The sequence below is a fragment of the Rhinatrema bivittatum genome, chromosome 2 (assembly GCF_901001135.1).
Source record: "Rhinatrema bivittatum chromosome 2, aRhiBiv1.1, whole genome shotgun sequence".
NCBI lineage: Eukaryota > Metazoa > Chordata > Amphibia > Gymnophiona > Rhinatrematidae > Rhinatrema > Rhinatrema bivittatum.
Genome location: NC_042616.1, coordinates 326,315,274 through 326,341,436, shown reverse-complemented (window position 1 = coordinate 326,341,436; position 26,163 = coordinate 326,315,274). Strand labels below are relative to the sequence as shown.

The following is a 26,163-nucleotide window of genomic DNA, read 5'->3' as shown; positions in this document are numbered from 1 at the left end:
TGACAGTAAATGGACCAATCAGCAGTAAGCGAAGGAATGAATAAATTAAGTGCCCGACACTTAATATTAATTTATTTACTCCTTCAATATGGCCAGAACATGGGGATGCTGCTTACTGTGGTTCCTCCTATTATATCACAACGATACTAATTTGAGGAACCACAGAAAGCAGGATGATTTTTTTTTGTTGAGCCCTTGAACGTGGCAGGATTCTGCTTTCTCTGGTTCCTCCTATTAGTATAAACGATACTAATAGGAAGAGTCACAGAAAGCAGGATTTTTTTTTTATCGTGAACCCTTGGGCGCGTCAACCTTTAATTTGCTGTGTTAAAATGGGTGCCTTGGCCATGCGGCAATATTTGGTATTGCAGGGTAATAGCTAATAGCCTCATCCACATGGAATTTGTATGTGATGAGCGCTATTAGCTACGCGCTCGATTGGACATGCATTTTGGATGCGCCAATCCCCATATTGCATTGGGCATAAATCTAGCGCTTCCAGAAAGAGCGTCCAAACGCATGTTAAATAGCACGCTGACCTGCGCACCCGATATTGCATCGGCCTGCTTGAGTGTACTTAAGCTTCCAATTCCTCTGTTTCATTTGAAGTTAAATTCAGATAATGCATCCTTGAAACTGGAGGATGTCTCTTTAAGACATCTGGAACGTTATGACTTGTATGGAAGCTTCCTGAGCATATACTGTTTCTCAGTTACGTTCTTATTCAACAGAGGCTTCCTCTAAGTTATCGGAACATGACCAAAGACTTGAGAATGTTGATTCCAAGGTTGAATCTAGAATCATTTCGACTTCTTCGCAACTAGAATCTGTAATCAAGGATAGTCTATTTCTAAATTCCAAATTAGAACTGCTGGAGAACTGGGTCAGGGTAAAAATTAAGATTAGCAAGTGTTGCTTACCTGTAACAGGTGTTCTCAAAGGACAGTAGGATGTTAGTCCTCACATATGGGTGACATCATAGGATGGAGCCCTGTACAGAAAACTTTTCTGTCAAAGTTTCTACAAAGCTTTGACTGACACTGGCACACTGAGTGCACTGAGCATGCTCAGCCTGCAATTACCCCTGTGAGCCACAGGTGTCTCCCTCAGTCTCATCTTATAGCTAAAAGCACAAGCAAAACTAAAATAAAAATAAAAACATATACAGACCCAACTCCACGGGGCGGCGGGTGGACTAACATCCTGCTGTCCTGTGAGAACACCTGTTACAGGTAAGCAACACTTGCTTTCTCACAGGACAAGCAGGATGGTAGTCCTCACATATGGGTGAGTACCGAGCTGAGGATGCCCGAGAGTGCACCAAATGCACCCAAGACGCGCGAAAGACGCAATGACGGGGGTAGAATTTGGAACGGAGGGCATCCTGAAACACTTCACAGGTTGGTGGAAGGATGTTGGGTAGTTAAACTGAAAAGAATAAGAGTAGACGGACTGGCCTAACATGGAGCATGCCGGCTAGTCGTTATCTAAGCAATAATGGGCTGCGAAGGTACCAGGTTGCAGCCTGATAAATATGTACAAGCAGCAGCGGCCAAGGGGAAGCTATTAAGGCTGGGACGGATGCAACAGAGTGTGGTTACACACAGTGTTGTAGTGAAATGCCTGCTTGTTGGTAGAAAAGAGATACAGACCGTCAATAAGGAGGAATAGGTCTGTTTGCCTACTGGAACTCGCAGCTTGACTCTTGCCACAGAAGGAAAGAGTTAGGTGGAATTCCTATGGAATGTAGTGCGATCTAGATAGAATACAAGTGCACTATTACTGTCCAAGAAGTGGAAAAAAAACCCTCTCGCTCTGGTGAGAGGTGTTGGGAAAAATGGGCAGAGTATATCCTGAGTAAGGTGAGATGCAACATCTACCTTAAGAAAGATAGGAAGTTGAATGCGTAAAAACCACTCAGTGACGGAGGAACGCAGGGTCGGATGAGTATGTAACAAAGTGTATAACTCACTGACCATGTTGGCAGAAATGACATTTATGAGAGAAAGTATTTCACACGTCAAACTGTGAAATGACAGGAATGGAAAGGCTCAAACGGAGAACGTTTGAGACTTATAAGTATAAGATATAGGTTCCATTCCGTGACTAGTGAAAATAGAGGCGGCTTGATCAGTGGATAATCCATGGTAAGCTGACTCAGAAGGGGTTTACCATAAATCGGGTATCCCCACTACCAAACGATACACCAATTGGAACCTATGTGGAGGATGTCTGGGGAGCAGAATCCGAGGGAGCAAGAGAGAGTGGTGTAGAAAAAGAAAAAAGGGTAATACCCTTTTGTATGCGTCATGTGGTAAATCATGCCATTTTGAATGGTAGGATTTATGTGTGGAAGGTTTTGTGACGCTACCAGTACCGGAGAACATCAGTGAGTGTACGATTTGAGACTGACTTGTGAGAAGGCAAATTGGTTACTGGTGTGATATATTGAGAAGTATGGGAAGCATACTGGTCTCGGCCAGGACGTGGGTCTGAGGAACAGTGAACCCTATCCCGGTTCAACATTAGAAGAGTGCTGGCTATGAGAGGTAGCAGAAGAGACATATTTAAGATGCCCTTGATGGAAGAAAGGCGTCTATGGTAACGCACTGGAAACATGTGTAGGGAGTAGAATCTGTGCACCGTATGGTTCGATTCGGACGCAGAGGGCAAGTTCAGTTGACCTCAGCGTTAGAAGATTTTTCCTGCTACACATGTAGTCCAAGACCATTTGAGAGAATAGAAACCTACATGGAGAAGGTCTGCTAATGCGTTCAGTAAATCTCTTAGATAAGTGGCCCGAGGATGCATGAAGTGAGCAAGCGCCTAGGGTAGAGCTGCGCAGCTTCCTTGCAGAGTAGCGAAGAGGTTGTGCATGCTTGTGTGTTGGAAAGCACATTGTCCCTATGCTGTCTGTCTGTATGCACAAAGATTTGTTGCAGAGGCAATATTGAAAGGCATAAGGGTATAACTCATGGCTACAAGCTCCAGGAAGTTCATGTGAAACTGTGCCTGGAGTGGAATAGATGCATATTGGGTTGAGAAGCTTTTAGGTCAAACTTTATAACCCTGAGTAAATGCGAGCATGAGCAGAATCAGACTAGGTTTTGGTTCTAGATCTGCAATATGGATGAGAGACGAAAGCAGTTGAACAGCTTAGACCCACTGATAATGGAATTTCACTGAATCTAACCCATAGCAGTTTTGGATCTATGAGGAAAGTGCATAGTGAAAAAAACCCATGGCCCGAAAATAAAGAATTGAGGGGCTGAGGTTATGGAAAAATGCGCTCAGGGACATGTAAGAATTTATTAGAATGTCTGCGCGTATGCTGGCTAGGAAGGTCATTATGACTATGGTGTCTAGAAGTGTTGTATAAGGGATTTATGGCAGTGACAGTAATCCCAGTTAGTAAATGTATAGCGAGTCATGAAGAAGTGAGAGCTCTTTGCATGGAGTGACTGTGGTTATGCAGCTGTCCATGCAAGGAAAAGCATGAATGATGTTGCACTCCGCAGAGAAAAGCATTCACCGACAGTGATTCAATGAATACCCCAGTTGCTGAAGCTGGTGCAACCGGCAGAGCTTGGGATTGTAATATTGTTGACTCACCATGAAGCACATAGAAAGATTAGAGGTAATGTACTTACTGTGATATGGAAGCATGGTAACGAGAGATACCATTTTATCTAAGCCTTCTGAAGAAAGTTGGTATTTCTAAGGTCCAGGATGGGCGGGGAGTAACTACTTTTTGTTGAAAGAAAGAATAGTGTAATTAAAACTCCCCAACCCCCCCTTCCACCCTCTGCGCTTTGTAGCGTCTGGAGGAGTGTACCGGGAAGTTTGGTACAAGGTGGGGTGGGCGCTCTGATATCCAGCCAGTTGGGAGACCAGGAGGTGTCCAACTGGAGGGGCTGATGTAATCTGGATATCATGTAACCTCCCACGGGAGCGTGAGCAGTAAAGTCTTACCCGCATTTCTGTGTGCTGTACAAGGAGATACCGAGATCTGTTGTCAGGCTTCGAGGTAGACTTGTACTTGAGGCAGTATTTGCTGGATCTCGTGTTTAGCAGATCAGCGAATGCACCTGGAACTTTGGTTCTGAAGCAGGAACCAGAAGCCAGAGCATTAATCAGTACAGTGCCTTGTTGCTGAAAAAGAGAAGAAGCCCTGTTGCAATCCCAAAGATATGATAGCGAGGTTCTCTTGGTATTGTGGCTGACATAGCTGGCAGAGCGATATGTGACACTAATACTGTTCTTGAAAGGTACATGACCTAGAAATTTTCGAACCATGTAGCTCGAATTAGAGAACACATCTCAATGGGAATGCCGCAGAAGCGGGTACTTACCATCCGACGTGGATCGCCAAAGGACGAGCAGTGTAGATTGCTGGCTCCTTGGATCCAGGGGTCATCGAGGGAGTAGATGCCAGTCTCAACTCTGATGCCTGGTATGGTGGCACAGGTATAGAGGAGACAGGCTGAGCGTGGCTGGCGCAACCACGGTAGTATTTTGTGGAGTGCTACAATCCCCCACCGATGTCGGTGGGGCACGCCTCGGGAACAGGGGAGCCGATTAACGAGCTCGTGAACCCGGCCCTCGTCGCAGCGGCTCGATGTCTCCTGACGCCAGTGCAGAATTCTTCGGAACTCGTTCCGGTGTTTCTGGAGCACCAAGGACTGCCAAAACTGTGCGGAACAGTGCCGATGGCAGTGGTCATGTTGCTCGGCCCGAGCATTGTCCAGCATCGAGAAGGATAGCACCGATGTGCTGGATGGCATCGGTGGCGGACGGTCACCGTGTCGGTGATGATGCATGCCACAGTGCTCGGCCCGGTCTTTCTCCAGCGCCGAGATGGATGCCCTCGATGTCGTGGATGGCAACTGATGACAGACTGTCAGCATGCCTGCACTGCTCCTGGCACTATGTAGTGTCTTAGGTTAAAACAGGGCTTTAATAAGAACCCAAAGCATGGAGCTCTGTGTTTAGGTGAGGGCATTGTGTGGCGGTGCTATGTCGGTGTTGACGGTGTCGATGGTGGCCGAAGCGGCCTCGAAGGTATCGTCAAAAATATATATGAAAAAGTGTCGATGACTCGGCCAGAGTAATGATGACAGTGACGGAGCACTGACGACATCAGCGTAGGTATCTATGGGAAAAATGGGACATCAAATAATCGAAAAAACATCGTTGGTATTGGAAAAATGATACCGCGTTGACTGAGTTGATGACCGCATCGATAGGAACATCGAAGACACCAATGGAAACGACGTGGGCATCAAGGGCATCGATGTATGGAGGCGGGCGCCGAGGGCATCAGTGGCATGGCCATGGACGTCGACGGTATCGATTGGATCAACTCGGGCAGCAATGGCGTCCATGGCATCGATGCCACGGACACCGGCACCTATGGCCACCGATGGAAAGGTCCTGGGCATCATTGGCATCCATAAAATAAAGGATGGCATCTATGGACATGACCCTGGCATCGATGGAATCGAGCGACGGTGGCATCGACCCGGGCATGGATGGCATCGATGAGACAAGGTGTATGTCGATGGCATCCATGAAACCCAAGGAAAAATCAATGCCATGGATGAAAAAACATGAATGGCACTGATAGAAACAATGCAGGGACGATGGCATCAGAGTACCTCGGGGGGAGGGGTACATATGGCATCTAAGAATTCAGGACGGTCCGAAGGGGGTACCGACGGTAGCGATGGGGCATCGACTGCGTGAGGGTACCGAAGAATTGAAGGACCTGAATCTACAGGGGCCCTGGTGGCAACGGAAACTGTGGAATTCCCTGTCCCACAAGCGCTAATAACCAGGCAGAGTGTCACAGAGGGACACTCGCAGGCTGTGTGTAGCAAACTGAAAACATAGGGAGAGGGAAGGCCGCAGTCGGATGGCAGGCCAGTGAGATGACAGGAACCGACCGAAAAACCGGGCATAGTACTCACCGAGCGTCAAATAAATGTACGCAAAGGGAGACCCGTGCAGGGAAAAAGTGTTTGTGAAGTAAAAGTTTAAGTGTTTCAATGTGGAAAAAGTATTAGAATTTCTCACAGAGCTCCTAATCGCTATGCTTTCTGCAGAGCGGAAAAAAGAAGACTGAGGGAGACACCTATGGCTCACAGGGATAATTGCAGGCTGAGCATGCTCAGTGCACTCAGTGTGCCAGTGACAGTCAAAGCTTTGTAGAAACTTTGACAGAAAAGTTTTCCGTACAGGGTTCCATCCTGTGATGTCACTCATATGTGAGGACTGCCATCCTGCTTGTCCTGTGAGAATCTGGGTTTTCCCAAAACCAGACTTCTGTCAGGTATTGAATTATTATTTTTTTAAATTTATAATTTTATTACATTTAAAATCAGCAAAACAGTAAAAGAGGAACAGACCATATCATTGGAACAAATATTCCCCTTTTCCCTATTCCTCCCCCTCCTCCACTGAGCTTACCTAAACGATATTTTATAGAGTACTCTCATCGTCCCGTATGAGGAAGGTGCAACAATTGAATAAGGATATATATATGAGCAGACAGGTCCATGATTTCAAATACTACTCCTAAAGAGCGGCCGCTTTTTCCCATTGTAAGTATGGTGTCCAAGTTGACTTGAACGTGGGTGATGTGTTATATAGTAATGCTCCCACTAAAACAGGAGCGGAGGTTACAGGAAAGCTCTCCAAATAATTCCCTCAGAAATTCAAAAGATTTTTTTTTTAATTAGACTTGATCCAGCCAAAAGAAAGGAAAGCTGAGGGAAAATAGAGAAAATTCCTAAATAGCTTTCTACTCATCTCAGTGGGGAACGAAGCCACCACTGTCGTCTGCTGGAGTCAAGAGAATACTGAGATTAGTAGAGGGTGCAGTACCTTATAAGGAAGCATCCTTTCACAGTTCTATTTGACTCCATCTGCTGGAAGGGGGAGATAAAGCAAAATTGCTTACCTTGTAATAGGTGTTATCCCAGGGACAGCAGGATGTAGTCACTCACATATGGGTGACGTCAGTAACGGAGCCCTAGTGCGGAAAACTTCTGTCAAAGTTTCTAGAAACTTTTGACTGGCATGCCTGAGGCTACTGGGATGCCCAGCATGCCATGATATTCTCTGCCACAGGGGTCTCACTTCAGTCTTGTATTGTAGCAATAAGCAGGAGCAAAAATAAGAGTAGAAAAATAGGAAGGCCCAACTCCGCGGGGTGGCGGGTGGTTCCGTGAGGACTACATCCTGCTGTCCTGGGATAACACCTATTACAAGGTAAGCAATTTGCTTTATCCCAGACAAGCAGGATGCTACCCTCACATATGAGTGATTAGCAAGCTAGAGGCTGAGTCATTGTCCATGCAGGTAGCAGTGATGCTTTGTTGAGGAAATGAGGCAGCCGAAGATCACAGCAGGTTGGTTGTAGAAGGAGTTGGGATTAAACTGGAAACAAGTTCTTTAAGACAGATTGTCCATAGGCTGAATCTTGTCGTCCTTCTTTGTCCAAACAGTAATGAGCTGCAAAGGTGTGAAGAGAACTCCATGTTGCTGCTTTACAGATGTCAAGAATTGGCACTGAACGATAGTGTGCTACTGAGGTTGACATTGCTCTTACTGAATGTGCCTTTACTCGCCCTTGGAGGGGAAGGCCTGCTGCTTCATAGCAAAACTGTATACAATCTGCTAGCCAATTGGATAGAGTATGTTTACCCACTGCTTTACCTGGTTTGTTTGGATCATAAGATACAAGAGCTGATGGATTTTCTGTGAACTGCAGTTCGGTTTAAATAAAAAGATAGAGTACGTTACAGTCCAAAGTATGCAAGGCCGCTTCTCCTTGGTGAGAGGTGAGGGTCTTGGAAAAAATGTGGGTAAAACTATGGATTGGTTCAAGTGGAATTCCGTGACCACTTTGGGAAGGAATTTTGGATGTGTACGGAGGACTACTTTGTCAAGGAAAAACCTTGTGTAGGGCGCGTACATGACCAGAGCTTGTAATTCACTAACTCTTCCAGCCGATGTAATGGCTATGAGGAAGATAGTCTTCCATGTGAGAAATTTTATGTCACAGGAGGCTATGGGTTCGAAAGGAGAACGCATAAAGTCTTGTTAATACCAGATTCAAGTCCCATTCCACGACTAGAGGTCGAATTGGTGGTTTGAGTTGAGTTAAACCTCTCATAAATCTGCTGACGAGAGGTTGTGTGGAATTGGTGCATCTCCTACTTTATTATGGTAAGCTGAGATTGCACTTAATGAACTCTTACGGATGAAGTCTGAAGACCAGAGTCTGAAAGATGGTATAAGTAGTCTAGTAGTGAAGTAATGGTGCAAGTAAAAGAATCAATGTTGTTTTGCTTGCACCAGTAGGTGAATCTTTTCCATTTGGAAGCGTAATTCTTTCTTGTGGAAGGTTTACGTGAAGCTATGAGTACTTGAGATATATGGGATGAAAGATTGAGTGGTTGTAAGATCAAGCTTTCAACATCCATGCTGTCAGGGATAGGGACTGAAGGTTGGGATGTCGTAACCGACCCTGATCCTGAGTGATAAGAGTGGGAGCTATGCCCAGTCGAATTGGCTCCCTGACTGAGAGATCCAACAGTGTGGGGAACCATACTTGTCGAGGCCAATACGGGGCTATGAGTATCATGGAACCTTTGTCCTGTTGTAGTTTCACAAGAGTTTTGGTTATGAGCGGTATTGGAGGATACACGTATAGTAGGCCTGAGTTCCAAGGCAGAGCAAAGGCGTCCTTGGCTGGTTGGTTCTTTTGTATGTGGAGAGAACAGAACTTGTCCACTTTGTGATTGAGATGTGACGCAAAAAGGTCTATCATGGTTGTCCCAACGTTGGAATATCCTGGTCGCTACTGAGGGATCCAGGGACCATTCATGTGGTTGGAATTGACGACTGAGTCGATCCGCTACTACGTTGTGTATGCCTGCCAGATAAGTGGCTCGTAGGAACATTGAGTGATTCAGGGCCCAGCCCCAAATTTGTGCAGCTTCCTGACACAGGAGATACGAGCCCGTACCTCCCTGTTTGTTGATGTACCACATGGCTACTGTATTGTCTGTTGAATCAGAATAGTCCTTGTGTGAAAGACAGTCCTTGAACGCATGCAGTGCATAACGTATAGCTCGAAGTTCCAGAAAATTAATTTGATATGTTGCTTCGAGTTTTGTCCACGTTCCTTGAGTTTGGAGATTGTCTATGTGAGCTCCCCAACCCAAGGTGGATGCATCTGTAGTTAAAGTAATTTTGTGGAACTGGTTTGTTGGAATGGGTAAGCCCTTTGCGCAAGTTGTCCGTGTTGATCCACCAATGGACTGAAGAGCGCAGTTGGTGGGGTACCTGAATTGGAGAATGTAGTGGTTGAATGGCTTGGATCCATTGTGACCGTAATGTCCATTTGGGTTACTCTCAGGGCTAGTCTTGCATAGGAGTGACATGAACTGTTTGAGGCCATGTGTCCTAACAGAATTAGAATACAATGAGCTGTTGTGTGTGTGCTTGAGAGCATCGAGCGTGCTAGGAAGGCTATGTTTCTTCTGCTCGATCCTTGGGTAGAAATGCCTTTGTAAGGATGGTGTTCAACTCTGCTCCTATGAATTGGAGCAAGTGAGACGGTATGATGTGGGACTTTTGATAATTTTATGAGAAATCCCCATGGCGTGAAGTAGAGCAATGGTTTTGATTGAGAGAATTTATTGCTCCCTGTTGAGACGGACTCTGATGAACCAATCGTCTAGATATGGGAAGACATGCACACCCTTGTTGTGCAGTGTGCTGCTACTACTACTGCCAGACATTTTGTGAATACTCTGGGAGCAGAGGCAAGTCCGAATGGCAGAACTCTGTATTGAAAATGTTGATGACCCACCATGAAGCGCAGGAACTTGCGATGAGGAGGGAATATTGGAATGTGAGTATAAGCGTCTTGAAGAGCCAGAGAACAAAGCCAATCTTCCTTTTGAAAGAGTGGAAGCATGGTACCTAGGGATACCATTCTGAACTTTTCCTTCTTTAGAAATTTGTTTAGATTTCGGAGGTCTTTGGAATGAGGAAATATCGGGAGTAGAATCCTCTGCCCTGCTGAGACTGGGGCACTGGTTCTATGGCCCTGGATTTCAGAAGGGTGGATAATTCTATTTGAAGTTGAGGAATGTGATTTCTGCTGGGAGGAATCAGAGGTGCTTGAAGCTCTGTAGGTATTGTTAGAAAGTTGAGCTTGTAGCCGTGGAGTATGATGGAAAGAACCCATAGATCTGTTGTTATGGTTTTCCATGTACTGTAGAATTGGGATAATCTGCCTCCCACCAGTAAGTGGGGTTGAGGATTCAGAGATTGGCTGGGTTCTCTGGAGGTATTTTCAAAAACCAGCAGTGGGAGCTGTCTGAGCAGGGGGTGCAGGTCTGGTTGTTCTTTGTTGGCGAGGTTGTGGCCTGTTCTGGGATCTTGGTTGGCGAGGCATTGTTGCCGGTGGATAGTATCTTTTAGGCCGGTAATAGGGCCTGCGTATATCCCTTCGCTGGGTACGACGTACAGCGTGGGTAGTGGTATCATGAGGTATGGAAGATAATTGCCTTAAGGTCTCCGTATGTTCTTTAAGTTGCAAGACTGCTTCCTGAACCTTAGTGCCAAACAAGTTATCCCCCGTACAGGGAAGGTCTACTAATTTTTCTTGGACCTCTGCTCTGAGGTCTGATGCTTTTAACCAGGCCCATCTACGAGCACTTATGCCAGAAGCTGCTACTCTTGAGGCTGTCTCAAAAGAGTCGTAGGCGGCCCTTACTTCATGTTTGCCGGCCTCAAAAGCTTTCTGGATGAGATGTTGTGCTGGCTCTCTGAATTCTTGGGGAAAAGATGGTATGAATTCCTCCATCTGCTTCCAGAGGTTCCTTTGGTACTGCGTAATGTACAATTGGTAGGCTGCAATCTTAGAATTGAGGATTGCACCTTGAAAAACTTTTCTTCCCAATGTGTCCAGGAACCTATTATCTTTCCCTGGAGGATTAGAGGAGTGCACTCTCGATCTTTTTGCTTTTATCTGTGCTGATTCTACCACCACAGAAGAATGCGGTAGCTGGGATTTCTGGAATCCCGGTGCAGGCTGGACTAAATAGGTGGAGTCCATTCTTTTATTGATGGGAAGAACTGAACAGGGATGTTCCCACATTCTCTGTTGAAGTTGAAGTAGAATATCATGGACAGGTATTGCCATGACTTGCTTGGGGGTATCTACGAATTGTAGTACTCAAGAGTTTGGTGACGGAGATCCTGGTCAGATTGTTAATTTGAATGGAATAGAGTCGGCCATCTCCTGGAGAAAAGAGGAGAAAGTAAGGTCTTCTGGTGGAGATTGCTTTCTTGGTTGAGGAGGAGACGGTTCAGACATAAAGGTTTCTGATGTGTCAGATCGTGTGTCGCTCCAGGAGTCATATTCTGGAGTATGAGGACTTGGTTTTTTAGTGGATGTGGAGGAGGTACACCAGAAGGTCCTGGAATGGGTTCTTGTGAGAATCCTCCTCTTCCACCGGGTTTGAAGGTAGAGAATCCAGAAGATCTTGATATTTCTGAAGTATCGAATATAATCTTGCTTCAGATGATGATGATTCCTCTATAGAGGAAAAAGGCATCGTGGATTTAGTCTTTGTCATCGTTGGAATCGATGTCTTGTCTCTCGATGACTGCCGTAACCATGGAGGGTGTATACGGCGATGCTTGATGAAAACGAGCAGGAAGCATCGATGGCGTACTGGTTGAAAATGAGGGCATCGAGGTGAATGTCGTCATTCGCACTGGAGGAAGGAACGAGTCCGGAATCCGGACGGAGCCTTGCAGTGCTATGTTTGATGTAGACACGGCAGTGAGTGGAATAGATCCATCCGTGATGTCGAGTAAACCTCCGTTGTCGAGGCAATGGCTGGCATCGGGACGGTGCCCGGCATGAGAGAGGTCCCGGCATCGGGAGAGTTCCCGGCATCGGGTCGGTACCCGGCATCGGGTCAGTACCCGGCATCGCTGGCCATCGATGGAAGAGACTTGGTACTGATTGTACCGGCATCGGTGAAGTCGATGTTAAAGGAGATGTCACCGGCATCGGCGAGGTGCCGGTAGTTGTTCCTTAATCGCTTGTAAAACTGCCTCTTTTATGTAGGCTGCGATATCCTGTGGCATCGATGAAGAATGTGTCATCGATGGAGTGTCGATGCCTCCGTATGCTGTGGAAGTGACGTCGGAGTAGGCCCTTCAGGCACGAGGGTATAGTAATTTTAGGCCGTTTTGGGAACGGTTCTCCTCGCTCAAGTGCCGACGGTGAGGTCGGGGCGTTTGTGGCGATGCTTGTGTTAGGCCGGACGTCTACTGCCGAGCGTATCGACGATGTCGACGGGGTAGGGGAGGATTTATCTCCGGAACCGTCATTTCGGCGTCTTTTTACAGTACCTTTTTCGATACTCCGGATGGCGAAGATTTCGAAGAAGTTGCCGGAGAAGGAGTCAGTTGTAAGCTGAATAGCTGCTGGATCTTCTCCTGGCGGAGCTTACGGCCTTTTGGCGTCATTTCTTGACATTTCTCACACGATGAAATGTCATGTTTTTCTCCGAGACAGCGAACACACTTTGTGCGGATCAGTAATCGACATTGTGCGGTTACACTTTGGGCATTTTTTGAACCCTGAGGACATCCTGACTTCGACGGCCGTCGATGACAGGAATTGAATTTTTCTTTTTTTCTTTTTTTTTAAATCGAAATAATTCACCAGCCGGTGATAGAAAAAATTTTTTTGAGACCCCTAATGGAGAAGTATATTAGAATATTTCACTGAGGTAACTCAGAGGGCTCCGATATCCGTGCTGCTGTCCAGCTGCGCAGAAAAACGAAGACTGAAGTGAGACCCCTGTGGCAGAGAATATCATGGCATGCTGGGCATGCCCAGTAGCCTCAGGCTGCCAGTCAAAAGTTTCTAGAAACTTTGACAGAAGTTTTCCCGCACTAGGGCTCGTTACTGACGTCACCCATATGTGAGGACTAGCATCCTGCTTGTCCTGGGATAACCCACTGTCTGGACTGATCCTGGTACATACAGGGAATATATAGTTCTGCCGTAACAGCTGCCATTCTACAGTAAAGATGTACCTTTTTTGTATGACACGCAAGGATGGAATGTCAGCCTGTTTCCAGTGGCTTGCGATTGCTAACCTGGTTGCAACAAAAACTTGTTGACAAAATAGAGTCTGTGGTTTGTCCAATGCTTGGTGAGGGTAGTGCAGTAACATAAATCCAGCGTCCATGAGGCTATGCAAGCCCAGGATGCCTTCAATCCACGTTGCTACTGCTTCCCACATGTCTATGCACATGCTTGCAAGACCACCACATATGGAAGAATGTTCCTATATGTCCACACTGTCGCAAACATAAATCACTGACATGTGGGTATCTACGATGCATTGGGTACTGAATTATTTAAAAAAATAACTGAAGTTTTGCAGTTTTCTCCTGAGAGTTTCTTCTTTCTAATTGGTATTATATCCCTGATGTTAACAGATCATTAAATGATAGGAATGTTTCATCTGATGTGTTTGAACCTAATATAAGCTCTGATTTGACATCTTTTTTTGCAGAAATCCCAGGACATTATACCTACTCAACCTACTCATTGTTTCAATTGTGTCAGAAAGTGATAAAAAAAAAAAACAACCCTTGTTTTTCATCAGTATTTTAAATTCAAGGATACCCACTTTTGGGGATCTAAAATTCAGATATTTCCAGATATCTTCAGGGAGATACAGGAAAGGAGGGAAGCTTTTTCTTAACTTGAAGCAACATGTTTCTGCAATTGGCACTTTCTTCTTTCTTAAGTTTTCCTCTAGATGTGAGGTAGTTTACCAGAAGAGTAAGTTTATCTTTTGTGATCCTGCTCATTCACTGGCCAATTTTAAAAGTCTTGTGCACGCCAAAACCGGGAGATATGTGCATGTCTTGGATGCATGCTTCATGGATTTTAAAAAACTCACAACAACATGCGTATCTCCCATTATACGCACAAAAAAAATCTGGGAGGGAAAAGGGGCGGGGCATGGTCTAGGTAGGGCATGGGTGGGCCGGGGCTGAGGCATATGATTCTGTGTGTACCTATTTATGCACACAAGCATGAGTAACTTTACTTCTGATATGAACGGCATATATGTAATAAAATAAAAAAAACCATAGGCTACTTAGCGAGGTTTAGGGGGTCTGGCCTAATGGGGTAAAAGGTAGGCAAAGTAAAGAGGAGGCAGGGAGTTTAGGAAGGCCTGATTGGTTAACTGGGCGAACTGGGAACAAATTGGGAAAATGAACTCTAGCATTGGCACATATGTCTAGTAAAATCCCCCCCCCCCCCCCCACTTAAATCAGCAAGGCGGCATTTGCATGCACATTCACGCGTCAATATGAAATAGTGTGCACATGTACTCACAAATAGCCGATTTTAAAACATGCGCGCATATACGCGCAATTACGCATGTATATTTTAAAATTGCTGCATCCATATGCATGCACTGGCAAATTGCACACATGTGAACCTGTGCTTGGCTCTTAAAATCTAGCTCATAGTCTTTTCTTAATGATGAAACAGGTGTAAGTCCATAATGGGTTTTGTGTGACTGCTTGGGCAGTATTGTATAGCTTTGTTAAGTTTGACTTTTCTAATATTTTGTCTCCGTCCTCCAGGATGTGATCTTGTGTAATTGTTTCTTAAAATCCTTCATGGTATTTCCAATATAATTTTTTCAATGTAATTTCTTTCCTTTCTGTAATTTTAATTCAATTTATTTAGATTTAAATAATTCATTGTATTTTTATTTTAAAATTCTTAAATAAAAATATACATTTGTAGGCATTCTTCAAAATATATTGTGGAACGTCATTGCTGATGTCTGTCCGTGTCCTTTTCAAGTTATGCATGTAAGCTCCGTAGCATCAGGAAAACAGACATGGATGTCGACGCTGTAAAGAATGCCTTCAGAAATTGTGTATTCTGTATGGAGAGCACCTTTCCTGTCTTGCTAACGCATGCTGTTTGCCTTGTGTGTTGAAGAAACAAGTGCACACAAGGTTGTACACTTGTTTTTGACATAAAGCGCTTTCATTTAAATGTTTCTAAATGCAAGAAAGGATATTCCTTAATGAAGAAAAGAAAAAAAAAAGTCAAGTTTTAAAACGTCAAGAGGAAAGGAGTTACCTCTTTTTCCATGAAGTCAAATTCTGCAGCACAGGTATACATTAAAGTATCAAAGTCCTTGTAGTTTGTGAATTTGGATTTTAACAGATTGCCAATGTGAGCCTAATGGGTAATACACAAGACAAAAAAAAAAAAACCAAGCAATTGAGTTATCATACAATAAAAATATTGTCTATAAATGATTCCGTGAATTTTAGACATGAGGAATAGATATAATGGACACTATTAAAAGGATTATTTGTGAATAAAAGTATAAATAATTAACAAAATGGGAGTCCAAGATTTAATTACAAAAAAAAAAAAAAGTGGTTCTTGCCATCTCAAATTTTGCTTGTTAAAACAGCAAAGGAAGAGGGATGCATGCAAAAGAAAGTTAGCCTATGTAGAAATCAAATATTACTTTCAAATACAACCTTGAAAAAAATTTTCATTTTATTAAGAACCTTTACTGTGTTTTCTCTAATAGAAAAGATCAATGAAGTCCTTCTGTACCCTCAATGAGAGGGTATGGGATGACGAGACAGGTCACCCAACTGTTAAAAGCATACAATTATATTTAGATAGAAGGGCATCCTTTAAATGCATGGTTTTGTCCTTGCAAATGTTATTTGTTTGCTTTTTAGTACAGAGCTCTAGCAGCCATAATGATTCTAATAAAAACAAGATTTTTTGTACTATATGATACCTTTCATCGGACCAACATAGGAATTATCCAAAAATATTGTAGATCATTTGAGGCCACATTGGTCCTTTTTTCAAACTGAAGAGGAGATCTATGAGGCTTGGAAAAGGCAGAATTGCTTACCTGAAACAGGTGATGTGGGTGACATCATCAAATGAAGCCCTGTCACGGAATACTTTTGTCAAAGTTTCTAGAACTTTGACTGGCACACTGAGAACGCCCAGCATGCCACTAACCCTGTGGCCACATGGGGTCCCCCTTCAGTCTCGTTTGTAGCAAAAAGTATGAGTGAAAAATAAAATAAGAACTCCGCGAAGTAACGGGTGGGTTTCGTGAGGACTAACATCCTGCTGTCCTGGGAGAACACCTGTTACAGGTAAGCAACTCTGCTTTCTCCCAGGACAGGCAGGATGGTAGTCCTCACATGTGGGTGAATAGCAAGCTACAGGCTGTCTCATAATGAAGCAGGCCAACCAGCACACATGTGCAACAGGCACAACAACTGGGGTGCTGTTGGCAATAATGAGGCAGCCTGAAATTCACAGCGGGTCGAGGTAGGACGAGTTGGGAATTTTACACTGGGAATAAGTTCCATAGGACAGATTGGCCAAAGACTGAGTCTTGTCGCCCAGCCTTGTCAAGACAGTAGTGGGCTGCAAAGGTGTGGAGAGAGCTCCATGTCGCAGCCCTGCAGATGTCGGCAATCGGTACTGAACGGTAATGTGCTATTGACATTGTCATGGCCCTGACTGAGTATGTCTTCACTCGTTCCTGAAGTGGAAAGCCAGCTTGTTGGTAGCAAAATTCAATGCAGTCTGCCAACCAGTTGGAGAAAGTTTGCTTGTCCACCGCAACTCCAAGTTTGTTTTTGTCAAAAGAAACAAAGAGTTGGGTGGACTTCCTGTGGGCCATCGTGCAGTCTAAGTTAAATGAAAGAGCACGCTTACAGTCCAAGGTGTGCAGAGCTCGCTCACCTGTATGAGCATGAGGCTTTGGAAAGAAAGTGGGTAAGACTATGGACTGATTTAAATGGAAATCTGTTACCACCTTAAGAAGGAATTTAGGGTGAGTTTGGAGAACCACCCGGTCATGGAGGAATCTTGTGTAAGGTAAGTAGATCACAAGAGCCTGTAACTCACTTAACCTGCGAGCAGATGCGATTCTTACTAATAAAATTACTTTCCATGTAAGATATCGGAGTTCGCAGGAGTGCAGGGGCTCAAAAGGAGGATGCATGAGCCGTGCAAGTACCACATTGAGGTCCCATGCCACAACCGGTGGTCGTAGAGATGGCTTAATATGTATTAAGTCTCTCATGAATTGACTCACAAGGGGTTGAGCCGTTATCGGGGCATACCTTACTCCTTGATGGTAAGCAGAGATGGCACTGAGGTGTACTCATATGGAGGAAGTCTGTAGGCCAGATTCCGAGAGGTGCCAGAGATAATCCAAGAGTGCTGGTGAGGCAAGAAAAGGGATTAAGGTCCTTCTGTGTGCACCACAAAGTAAACCTCTTCCATTTAGAGTGGTAAGACTTCCATGTGGAAGGCTTTCGTGAAGCTACGAGGACTTGAGAGATGCTACTAGAAAGGTTGAGAGGCTGTAATATCAACCTTTCAACATCCAGGTCGTCAGAGATAGGGTTTGAAGGTTTGGGTGGCGCAACCTGCCGTGATTCTGTGTTATGAGGTTGGGCGTCATGCCCAAGCGAATGGGTTCCTGGACAGAGAGGTCAAGGCGTATGGGAAACCAGACTTCGCGTGGTCAATACGGGGCTATGAGTATCATTAAGCCTTGGTCTTGTTGCAGCTTCATGAGAGTCTTGCTTATTAGCGGAATCGGAGGGTACGCATATTAGCAGGCCTGTGTTCCAGGGACAGATGAAGGCATCCATGGTTGGTGCTCTTCGGTCCCTGTGGAAAGAGCAGAATCGGTCCATTTTGCGGTTCTAGCTGGATGCAAAGAGGTTGATATCCGGCTGACCCCAGCAGTGGAAGATTCTGCCCGCAACAGAGGGATACAGAGACCACTCGTGGGGCTGGAAACTTCGGCTGAGGCAATCCGCCACTGCATTCCATGTGTCTGCCAGGTAAGTGGCTCACAGAAGAATTGAGTGTGACAGGGCCCATGGCCAAATCTGCGCCGCTTCTTGGCAGAGCAGATAAGAGCCCGTGCCCCCCTGTTTGTTCAGGTAACCACATTGCTACTTGACTGTCTGTTTGAATTAAGACGACCTTCTTGGATAGGCAGTCCCTGAATGCATAAAGGGCGCACCGCATCGATCGAAGCTCTAGAAAGTTGATTTGATAGGTCGCTTAGGCTTTTGTCCAAGTCCCTTGGGTTTGAAGGGCTTCGACATGGGCTCCCCAACCTAGGTTGGAGGCATCTGTGGTTAACATCACGTGAGGAGCCAGTTGCTTGAAGGGAAGACCTGTTTGTAGGTTGGCTTTGTCTGTCCACCAAGCAAGGGACAAACGAAGCCGGTTGGTTATGTGGACAAGGGACGAAAGTGGCTGAGTTGCTTGGTGCCACTGAGTTTTTAGGTCTCTTGGCTAGTCGTGCCATTGGAGTGACATGGACTGTTGATGCCATGTGGCCTAGTAATGTGAGCAATTGGCGAGCCGAGGCTGTTTGTCCACTGCCGATAAGGCTGGCAAGGTTGGACAGCGTGGTTGCGCAGTTGTTGAGTAAGAACCCTTTGGCCACTTCAATGTCTAGATCTGCTCTTATAAAGGAGAGATGGTGAGGCGGTATCAAGTGGGATTTCGGATAATTTATCAGAAACCCCAATGAGTGCAGAAGGTGGATAGTGAGATCGAGTGAGTCGAGAGCTCCCTGCCTGGATAGGCTTTTTATAAGCCAGTCGTTGAAATTTGGAAAGACATGGGCGCCCTTGTAGCGTAAGTGTGCAGCCACGACTGCCAGACACTTCATGAACGCTCGGGACGCAGAAGCCAGGCTGAATGGTAGTACCCTGTATTGGTAGTGCCCGTGATACACTACAAATCGCATGTATTTGCGATGAGGGGGGAAGATGGCTATATGGGCGTAAGCGTCCTGAAGGTCCAGAGAGCAGAGCCAATCCCCCTGTTGTAGTAGAGGGAGCAAGGTGCCGAGGGACACCATTCTGAATTGTTCTTTGTGAACAAAGATATTTAAGGAACGGAGGTCCAGAATAGGGCCAGTCTTTTTTGGGATTAGGAAATATTGGGAGTAGAACCCTCTCCCTTGCTGAGTCGAGGGAACCGGTTCTACAGCCCTGGCATACAGAAGGGTAGATAGTTCTGACTCGAGAAGGGTTATGTGATCATCACGGCTCCACACTGGACTGGTTGGGAAGTGCGGGGGTACCACTGAAAAATTTAGATGGTAATCGTGGGTTATGATGGATAGTACCCATTGGTCCGTTGTAATCGGTTGCCACTTGGTTACAAAGTGGCAGAGGGAGCCTCCCACCAGTAAACTGGGTTGTGGGATTAGGGGAAAGTGGCTGCTGCTCTCTGGAAAGGAGTCAAATCTAGTCGCAGGACCAGCTTGCAGAGTTGGTTGTGCTCTAGGAGTTCTTGTTTGTTATGCATGTCCTCTCTAAGGACATGCATGTGGTCTATACAATTGTTTCCTGGTGTCTCTACGTATTGCCCTGCGGGCTACGGAGGGTGCCTCTGAAGTGACAATGGACAGAGGACGCAGGGTTTCATGGTGGTCCTTTAACTGGGCCACTGCGTCTTAAATTTTGTCTCCAAACAGGTCTTCACTGTGCATGGTAGATTTGCAAGCTTGTCCTGTACTTCCGAGCGGAGGTCTGAGGCCTTAAGCCAGGCCTAGCATCTAGCACTGATACCTGCTGCCGAGACTCTGGAAGCTGTTCCAAAAGAGTCATAAGCAGCCCTCACCTCATGTTTACCTGCTTACAAACCCTTTTGTAGGATGGAAGTTAAGGTTTCTTGATGTTGTTGAGGTAACGTGCCAGCGAATTCCTGGACTTGCTGCCAGAGATTTCTATTATATTGGGTCATGTATAATTGGTATACAGCTATTCACGCTATTAACATAGACCCTTGAAAGACTCTGCGTCCCAATGCATCCAGTGCCTTCTGTTCCTTACCAGGAGGAGCAGCGGAATGTGGATGGGATCGCTTAGCCTTTTTTTGGGCTGATTCCACCACAACAGAAGGATGGGGCAATTGACTTTTCTGGAAACCTGGGGCTTGCTGGACCAGTTATGTAGCATCCATCTTTCTATTGACTGGAGGCACGGTATCTGGATGGTCCCACAGGCGGTGCAAGAGGTCAAGTAGAACTTCATGCACTGGTATTGCCATTACCTCTTTTGGAGCGTCTACGAATTGTAAGACCTCTGGCATCTTGTGGTGTGTGTCTTCCTCCGTTACCAATGAAAATGGGATAGTTTGAGACATCTCATTGACAAAGCTAGCAAAGGAGAGGTCTTCAGGAGGAGATAGACGCTTTTCTTCTGGGCTTGAAGGCTCTGAGAGCAACTCATCGGAAGCTTGTGAGTCCGAGGATGCCTCCTCCCAAGGATCATAGGAAGTTTCTTCCTTACCTGCTGGTATTTCTGAGGGAGGAAGGATGCCAGAGTCTAGAGGGCGAGAAGGCATCGATGTGGCACCGGCTTCGAAAGAGGTGGTGCCGGCATAGAGAGCACCTAGGCGGATGAGGTGCGCTTAGGCACCAACAGTCCCGATGGTGCCGGAACGGGCTCCGGCATCGGTAGATCCCATATTGGAATCGGGCTGGAAGTCCCCTCGTCATCCTCCGAGGAACCCGGTATGGGAATCGGGAGCTGCGGAGGCCTCGATGCCAACGTGTCAGATGGCACGGGCTGAGTCGGCAGAGCACCGATGAGGGTGTCCAAGTGCTCGAGGATCTGTACGAACATCGAAGGCTCTGGTTCTGGCGCCGGTGGCGACTTGAAGCCTCGGAGGGTATTGAGCACTGCCTCTTGGACCAGTCTGTCCAATTCCTCCCTGAAGGCTGGCATGGATAGCACTGCGCCTGGGGTAGGAGGCAGGCTAGGCATTACTGGACGCTCCACAGCGATCTGTGGAGGCTCAGTACCTGGCACTGATATCGATGGGGAATGCCTCTGGGTCCCGGATCAAGAGAAAGATTGGGGGCTCCTCTCCCCGGGCCCTCTTCTCAGGCAGCTCGGTGGAAATCGAAGCTGCTGTGGAGAGGCATGTTGGTGCCGGCGACAATGTTTCCCTCGGTGCTCAGTCCGGTCCTTCCCTGGCACTGAGGACGATGACGCCGATGCCTCCGAGGGTGTCGATGACAGACGGCCACCCACTCTACGATGATCCTGGCGGGGCTTCTCAGAGGTCGATGGACCCTCTCCGGTCAAAGCCACTTGAATTGGAATCAATGGAGTGGAACGTTTTAACGCAAACAAATGATCCCATCTTGTCCAGTCAGGCGTGCCGGCATTTGGGGGTCATTTGTGCGCAACTGGGGTATCGACGGACGTCGTGCGAGGACCTAAGCACAAAATGCAAACATTGTGCGGGTCCATTATGGACATGGTCCTCGGGCACTCGTGGCATTTCCTAAACCCAGTCACCATGCCGAAAAAAATGGCGGGCACGTGGTCGGTAAACGTCGGGCACAGAGAGGTAAGCCGCCGGGAACCGACCGCACACCACGGGAAAGACATTTACCGAGCATCGGAGGGAACAGAGTGCGATGGGGGACCCTGGTGAGGGTGATTTTAAGAAGGTTAACTTCAAATATTTCCATGAGAAAAGTTGTGAGGAATTTCTCACAGAGCTCCTCACTGCGAGGCAACTTGCTGCACAGAAAAAAAGAGACTAAAGGAGGACCCTGTGTGGCTACAGGGTTAGTGGCATGCTGGGCATGCTCAGTGTACCAGTCAAAGTTCTAGAAACTTTGACAAAAGAATTCTGTGACAGGGCTCCATCTGATGATGTCACCCACATGTGAGGACTACCATCCTGCTTGTCCTGGGAGAACTTTTATTTCAGCATCATTTCTGGATAAATCCTACATTGGTCCAATAAAAGTATGAGTTTATAGCTAATATATACTCTTTTCCTATATTCGTAAACTCAACCATGTTAAAGCGTATTTTTTCAATGTGTACAAGAATTTTTTAAAATATTAAAGTGTGTTATAGGCTGGCACGGTTCTACTTATATTTTCTTTGATACACCACAACTGAGAGATTTCTTAAGTGCTAGATATCCAGTAACAGTTGAAACATCATGATGGGTTAATAATTGAGAAGTTAGCACTTGATTGACCATATTATATGTTTTATTTCTATATTATTACTCCTCTGTAATTCTTTACACCCCCCCCCCCAATATTTCCTCTATAATGTGTTAGTGCTTAAATATTGACAAAGGTTTTCTGTATAGAGAATATCAACAGATATGTATGTTGTATTATCTCAATTGTAAAAGCATTTAGATTTCATGATGACAAAGAATATATTTGTTATTGTAAAATTTAAAAAGTAATAAAGAATAAATATAAAAAAAAAATATTAACAAAGAATCAGTGTACATTTTTACATGGTTTCCCTCACTTGTCCTGTCATTTACGATTAATTAAAAGGAACACAGTACTAATAAACACACTTCAGTAATAATCTCATATTGCAGGGTTCCTTGTTATCTGAATAATAATCTTCAGAAAGGTGTGATGCAACTGAATGCAAAACATTTTATTATACATATGTTAAACACTTTTTGGCAAATACTAAAAGGAAAGCAAGGATCTCTCCTAGGCGCCCCAGTTCTGAGTGGCAAATTTTCAGTCCAACTTAGGTACTTAAGTTTAGAGCTGGTGACTTGCCTACTTTTAGGCATTTAAAAAGTGAGGGACCTTAATTTAGGTCTGCTATATTTTTTTTAACCAACATTTAGGTATTTACTGCTGAAGAACAACACTGGGAACCCTAACTGAGCCTCCCTCCCCCATCCTAACCCAATTTACATTTTAGGAACCTAAAATTACGTTGGAGGGGGATTTTTATTTAGGAAGATCTTTAAGTTAGATCATTTGAATATTGACACCCAATTTTATTTTTTTTTGTAGATACAGGGGCGGATTTTAAAAGCCCTGCTCGCGTAAATCCGCCCGGATTTATACGAGCAGAGCCTTGCGCGCCGGTGCGCCTATGTTCCATAGGCCTGCCGGCGCACGCAGAGCCCCGGGACTCGCATAAGTCCCGGGGTTTTTTGAGGGGGGCGTGTCGGGGGCATGGCCGATCAGCACGGCGTTTTGGGGGCGGGACGCAGCGTTTCGGGGGCGGGCCCGGGGCGGTCCAGGGGCGTGGAGGCGCCCTCCGGAAACGCCCCCGGGTCGCGTCTCGGCGCGCTAGCGGCCCGCTGGTGCGCGGGGATTTACTTCTCCCTCCGGGAGGCGTAAATCCCCCGACAAAGGTAGGGGGGGTTTAGACAGGGCCGGGGGGGTGGGTTAGGTAGAGGAAGGGAGGGGAAGGTTAGAGGAGGGCGAAAGAGAATTCCCTCTGAGGCCGCTCCGATTTCGGAGCGGCCTCGGAGGTTCCCTCCGAGGCCGGAGGGAAGGTAGGCTGCGCGGCTCGGCGCAGGCTGGCTACACGAAATCGGCAGCCTTGCGCGTGCCGATCCAGGATTTTAGCGGATACGCGTGGCTTCGCGCGTATCTACTAAAATCCAGCGTACTTTTGTTTGCGCTTGATGCGCCAACAAAAGTACGCGAAGGCGCACTTTTTTAAAATCTACCCCACATAGTATTAGATATGGCAGACATACATTTCAGGGTTCTATTTCCCATCCTCAAGATTTGCTATGCTCAGTACATACTCTATGATTCAGCTCTGCTGATGATGGCAGAAGGGAGGAATAGGAAGTAGAGGCAACAAAAACGAAAATTGAATTTTTTTTAAGCTTTCTCAGGCATATCTAAAGTGTACAGTGCTATATGGTTATGGTAAAAGAACTTCAGTTTATAATGATCTGAGCTTAACCATTAAAAATGTTCTTAATGTTTACACAAATAAATACAAATCTGCAATTATTCCATTTGTGGTCTGCAATTTCTGTCTAAAAAACAAAACAAGTAAATTTAAAAAAAAATGCTGCATTTTGATTTCCTTGACAGTACCTTACTTTGTTATTCACAAGAAATAAAAAAGAGCTTTTCTACCTGGGTCAAGTATGATACAAAACATCAAAACAAATTTGCATACAAATGCAAGTTTTTTTCTATGCTATACTTACATCATCTGCTACACCCAAAAAATAGGATATCAATAATTTTAAGATGATTGTTCCAAGCAACCAGGCAAGACCTTGTGCAACCTAAAACAATAAAGTACATTATTGTATTTAAAAAAAAACAAATACAATGAGACACAAATTAGAAGATAATTACTTAAGTAATAAATAAAATAAATAAGTGAATTATTTTCTGAAATTAGTATTTTTATGGCTAAATCAATATATCTTTCTATATTGTAGTGACAATTTTTCTGAAAGTGAGTCTTAGAATTCTCCAGCAAACAGGCAACCATTTGCTCAAGCATCTCATATTTCAACCTAGACCATAGTGAGATCAATATTCAGAAAGCTGGTGACCAGGAAAGTTATCCGGATAAAGTGCTGCGTAAAACTTTATCCGGATATTAAGTAGTCTTCTCTCTAAGGGATGTATAATTCCATGAAAAAAATCTGCCTTTGGAGAACTATTACAGATAAGGATCCCTTCTTCAAAGCTAAGCATTTGCGTAGGATTTACATAGACAAGGGACAAAAAGCTAAAAGATGTTTGCAAATGATGGCTAAAACCTCAAGAGCCATCTGGTAATAAAACTGGCCCAGAAAGGAAAGTGCAATTGTTTATTTGTCCTTTTTACTCTGACAGTAGCAGAGCAATAACCCGCACAGATTGTTCATATCACTTTTGTGCAATCTGAGTCCGAGGACTCCTCCAGAGCTAAATGGGAAAGCTTTGCAAATATACATAAGGCTTTCTGTGTGCTCTAGACTTGATATTTGTCAAGATCCTCTATAACCTATCTGAAGAATTAACGTCATTTGAGCAGAATATGAACAACTCGCAAATAGAAAGGGGGGGGGGGGAGGGGGTGCTGTTAAAACTGGCTGTTTTGCTGCTATTAGAAAATGGTAATTATATGTAAGCTTTTACATTTTCATGTACAGCAAACAGGCAGTAATCCACAAATTTGGGACTAACTAAGGTATGTCATAAAAAAACTAAAAGAAGAAAATCAAGGCATAAACATCAGCAGGCAGAAGAGAGAAAATCATTTTTTGTTAGAAGGAAAGTTTTGTCATCTCTGTCAGGAAAAAAAAAAAGGAACATGAGGAAATAACCAGGAAATAACAGAAATGAGGTGTAAATCTGGCCACCTCCAAATATAATTGTAACAGGTGACTGTACTGATACAAAACTGACTGTTGACACTATACATGGAACTCCTCCAATCACTTCCAAAGAGATAGCATTTGAGACAACCGATATTGACAAGATCTTGATAGCATGGGCTGTGATGTATCTTTCTAGGTCCAACCCGGTGAGACACAACAATGGGAGATGAAATCTGCTACTTAACTGAAAATTCTACTTTTTTGTCACTATGAGGTTCATTCTGTTGGGATCAAACTAACTGGAGAGATTTTCAAAAGGCTACACACATATTCCAAAAAGAAAGAGACCGCTCTCTTACAGTTCAGTTCAGATCAGAGTATGAAGGACACTCATTTCCCTAAGTACATGTGAGTGAGGAAAGGACATTAGAAAAGGACCACCAACTGATTAAAGCAAAAATAAGACACCACCTTAGGCAGCAGCCTGGCTAGGCATGATGCACTACCCTATTCTGATGAAATATGGGTTCATATTCTCTCGTTGTGAACTATCTGGCTAATTTAGCCTGTATAATCAGTGGTGCAAGCACGCTGCTTACTATGCCCAACTATCCTACAGTTAGATAGATAAGTCTATCCGGCTAACTTTAGGACAGGTCTACAGAACTTAGGCCTGGATTTATCAAAATGCACTAAATATAGCATGCGATAGGAAAAAGGGCATGTTTTATGGTAATATGCAGTTCATCGCAAAGTGCGGTGTGTTAGTGCTTCACATAGCTATTAGCGCAAATTGCGATAACTTTTTCACACTTTGCGATAAGTGCCAGCATTATATTTCCTGCATACAAACACTGGGTGGGGTTGGGGGAACCATTTTAAGCTGCTGGAGATCCAGC

General features: G+C 45.1%; 1 protein-coding gene across 5 annotated transcripts in view; it reads right to left on the bottom strand.

Annotated features, from left to right (window-relative positions):
* The window catches only part of DPY19L1 (dpy-19 like C-mannosyltransferase 1), a 414,496-nt gene that overhangs the window by 181,649 nt on the left and 206,684 nt on the right, over positions 1-26,163 (bottom strand). For 4 of the 5 annotated variants that reach the window (XM_029589768.1, XM_029589772.1, XM_029589770.1 and 1 more), the window contains 2 exons: positions 24,155-24,235; positions 15,227-15,328 (listed from right to left, as the gene is read on the bottom strand). In XM_029589768.1, the coding sequence (XP_029445628.1) occupies positions 15,227-15,328; positions 24,155-24,235 (183 nt within the window). The remainder of the gene's footprint in view (positions 1-15,226; positions 15,329-24,154; positions 24,236-26,163) is intronic. The other variant, XM_029589771.1, reaches the window with a different exon arrangement.